This window comes from Diaphorina citri, unplaced genomic scaffold (genome assembly GCF_000475195.1).
Source record: "Diaphorina citri unplaced genomic scaffold, Diaci psyllid genome assembly version 1.1 scaffold1862, whole genome shotgun sequence".
Classification (NCBI taxonomy): Eukaryota; Metazoa; Arthropoda; class Insecta; order Hemiptera; family Psyllidae; genus Diaphorina; species Diaphorina citri.
Genome location: NW_007379288.1, coordinates 18,917 through 22,298, shown reverse-complemented (window position 1 = coordinate 22,298; position 3,382 = coordinate 18,917). Strand labels below are relative to the sequence as shown.

General features: G+C 37.8%; 1 protein-coding gene across 1 annotated transcript in view; it reads left to right on the top strand.

The window, feature by feature from the left end:
• Window positions 1–1,579: 1,579 nt before the first annotated feature.
• The window catches only part of LOC103517474 (carbonic anhydrase 13), a 20,619-nt gene continuing 18,816 nt past the window's right edge, over window positions 1,580–3,382 (top strand). The window contains exon 1 of the mRNA XM_008482509.3: window positions 1,580–1,969. Within this exon, the coding sequence (XP_008480731.2) occupies window positions 1,939–1,969 (31 nt within the window). The 5' untranslated portion in view covers window positions 1,580–1,938. The remainder of the gene's footprint in view (window positions 1,970–3,382) is intronic.

Here is a 3,382-nt window from a genome sequence, read left to right as displayed (position 1 = left end):
AAGTTTCCTAATGGTGTGATAAACATGTCAAAAGCAACCATCCAAATTGGATAAGGAAAGTCCTGGATGATGATTCTCAAAGTACACCAGATTTTTCATATAACGGCAGCTCATAATTATATGAGCGAATTTTTTTTTTTTTTTTTTTTTTTTTTTTTTTTTTTTTTTTTTTCGTTGGCTCTTGCTGAAATTTTTTCCCGCTTCTAACTCCAGACCGGTACCGAGTAAATATGTCAAAAAATATTGAAAATAGTAGGAAATCTTGTTTTCTAAATAATGCACTCTGACGTGGAGCGACTGAGATATTAGCGAAACAGAGCGAAACAGAGAGACCTCGACACCCATGGGTTAATGGAGAAATCCCTAAAATCCCTAGTAAAATTAATACTATGGATTTTACGATTCTCTTGTTTTTTGATGGAGTTTTATTATTATTATTTTTAATTTACAATCAAAAATAATAATACCTAATAAAAAAAATCTGCGCCTTGAGTGAGAGAGAGGTCGAATTTATTGAAATTTTTATTGAAAATTTATGATCATGGATCATGATTTTTTGTTGCTGTTGAAAATAGATTTTGTATTGTAGGTACCCCATCTGCCTAGCTAATAAAAAATTTATCTTGTGTAGGAGTGTAGGAATAGCCAATTTAAAATTAATAATAATGATACTAATAATATTATTATTTTCAAGAACCGTGTGATATTATCCAGACTACCAAAAGAGGGACTTCGATTTTTACGTTTGTTTGTCTGTTTTATTATTTCAGATTTTTTTTTTTTTTTAAATTATTTATATGTTGATAGTTGATACCTATCTACTTTGTGCGAAAAACATTAACTATTTTTTTATATTCTTGGATATTGTATATCTGCCCGCCATTTCTCACAAGGGTCAGTACTCCCGGAAAAGCCAGCAACTCTTTATCTCCTCCTATTATTTTATTTTTTATTACTATTTTTAATTTGATAGAGGGAACTGTAACTGCTAGGGTCTTATCGTCCCGAAGAGAGAAGGAAGACGGGATAGAAGAAAGCCAGCCGTTCCAAGAACGAACATTATCTGTTTAGGATAAAGTCCGCCTCGGGCGGGAATCGAATCAAAAGTAAAATTAAGTAGGAGGAGAAGGGAGAAGCCAGCCTAGTTAGCTTAGTTGGTAGCGCGTCTACCTTGTAAGCGCTAGGCCGCGGGTTCGATTCCCGCCCGGGGCGAACTTTATCCTGAACAGATAACGTTCATTCTCGGAATGGCTGGCTTTCTCCTATGTATATTATACCTTCTTTCACCGTTAGCTCTCGGGACTATAAAACGTTAGCAGTTACAGTTCTCTCTATCAAACCTGCTGAGAAAAAATAATAATAATAATAATAAAAAAATCACTGCCCAACAAAAACCCTCGAGTCGGCACTGATTCTCCCCCCTTTTTCCCTCATACTCACAAAAAATCCCACAAATTCCACACGAAAATCCCTCCCTCCCGGATTTTTTCCCCGCCATGTGACCAGATCAGGTTTTTATCACCGCAACTATTTTTCCTAATCAGTCCCTCTACCAGTTTTTATCAGCTCGAATTTTTTAATCAGTGTTTATTTAGACGTCACAGAAGCAGGATCACGTCAGAATTTTTTTTTTTACTTGGCAATTTTTACTTTTTAGAATTTTCTTTTCTTTTTGGCCAGTGTAACTGGTCGGCTCGCTAGCCTTCCCGGCAATTTTGGAATTTTGTTTTCCTCAACTTGTCGACAGTTCGACTGTTTTTCGACATTTGAATTTTCCCAAATTTTTCGCACACAACACCAGTTTTAACGATTTTCGCCGCTTTTTGAGCTGTAACGGATTTGTTTAAAATTTTTCCAAATTGAATTTTTTTTAATTATTGAAGAAGCCCTTTTCTTTTGTTAAATTTCAAAGTCCGCGCACCGAACCAGACAAGAAAAATGGCAGAATGGGGATACACTGAATTTAATGGTAAGTTTTTTTTATTTTTTTATTTTAAATTTAACGGTGATTGTGATGGTTGTTTAATTTTAATTTAGTATTAAGATTAAGTACTTGAAATTTTAAACCTCCTTAATTTTTACTGCCTTTTCCTCATTTTTGTATTTTCTTATCGGGAAATTTTCGGAAAGGAGCCAATTCCGAAGACGCGCCATATTGAGGGAACCGGGTCCGTGTCCGAAAGTTTCTTCGAAAGGAACGTATTAAGGAGCGCGGTAGCGCTCCGCCCCGCCAAGTCAAGAAAGTTTGACCGCGCTACTAGAGATATTATACGTGTTACGAATACATAATACCTACCTACACCCCTATAGTTCATCCAGATCAATGTGACAGCAATGAGTCATCATCCCAATAAACCTCCTTAATTTTTACTGCCTTTTCCTCATTTTTGTATTTTCTTATCGGGAAATTTTCGGAAAGGAGCCAATTCCGAAGACGCGTCATATTGAGGGATCCGGTTCCTTGTCCGAAAGTTTCTTCGAAAGGAACGTAATACGAATACATATACCTACATACACCCCTATAGTTCATCCAGATCAATGTGACAGCAATGAGTCATCAACCCAAAATGAACGAACCAATCAGAATGAAGGAACCTCACATTGTTGCAATTCAGGTAAAGGTCTATTTTTGATAAACTCTCTCTTCTAAAATGCAGAGGTAGCTCTAAGCTCAGAGGTTGGATTCCAGAACAGGTAAGGTGGATATCGCCTTACCTGACTTTGTTTCACTGTCGGAGGATGCACTGTGCAATATAGCTTCCCCTTTTAGAGATTCTCTACCATTGCACATGTGACATGTTTGGCAACAATGCCTATTTTTTTTGCTGTCACATTGATCTGGACACATGTCGGGGAAGCACTGTGCATATAGTCACCTGTTAGTTCTCTCCATTGGCACAGGTACGTCGTTGCAGATGCTATTTGTTGCTGTCACCATTGATTGGAACAATTATATGTACTTGTTCACCGGTATTCGTCCGAGGGGTGGGTAAATATGTAGGATGTACTGTAATAAACCGTACTCATATTTCCTATTTTAGATGTTCTATATTTAGGACTCCACTGATAGTTTTTTTTAAAGAGTGCCTAAACGTCAGATATACGGGTGGCTGACCGCAGTAATGCCTAATATGTGTCGATCATCACGACAGCATAGAGAAAGCCGGCGTTCGAGTGATCAGTGTTATACACATACATGTACATGTTCCGCTCAGTCCGGGAATGCGAACCCGCGGTCTAGCGCTTACAAGGCAGACGCGCTTACGCAACCACAAGCTCACTAGGGCTGGGGGCATTACACAAGCCTTTTAGGCTGGATTAAATAAAAAAATTCGTCAAAGTTCCCGCCCCCGTTAAAATTTCGCTCCCAACATTGGCACAC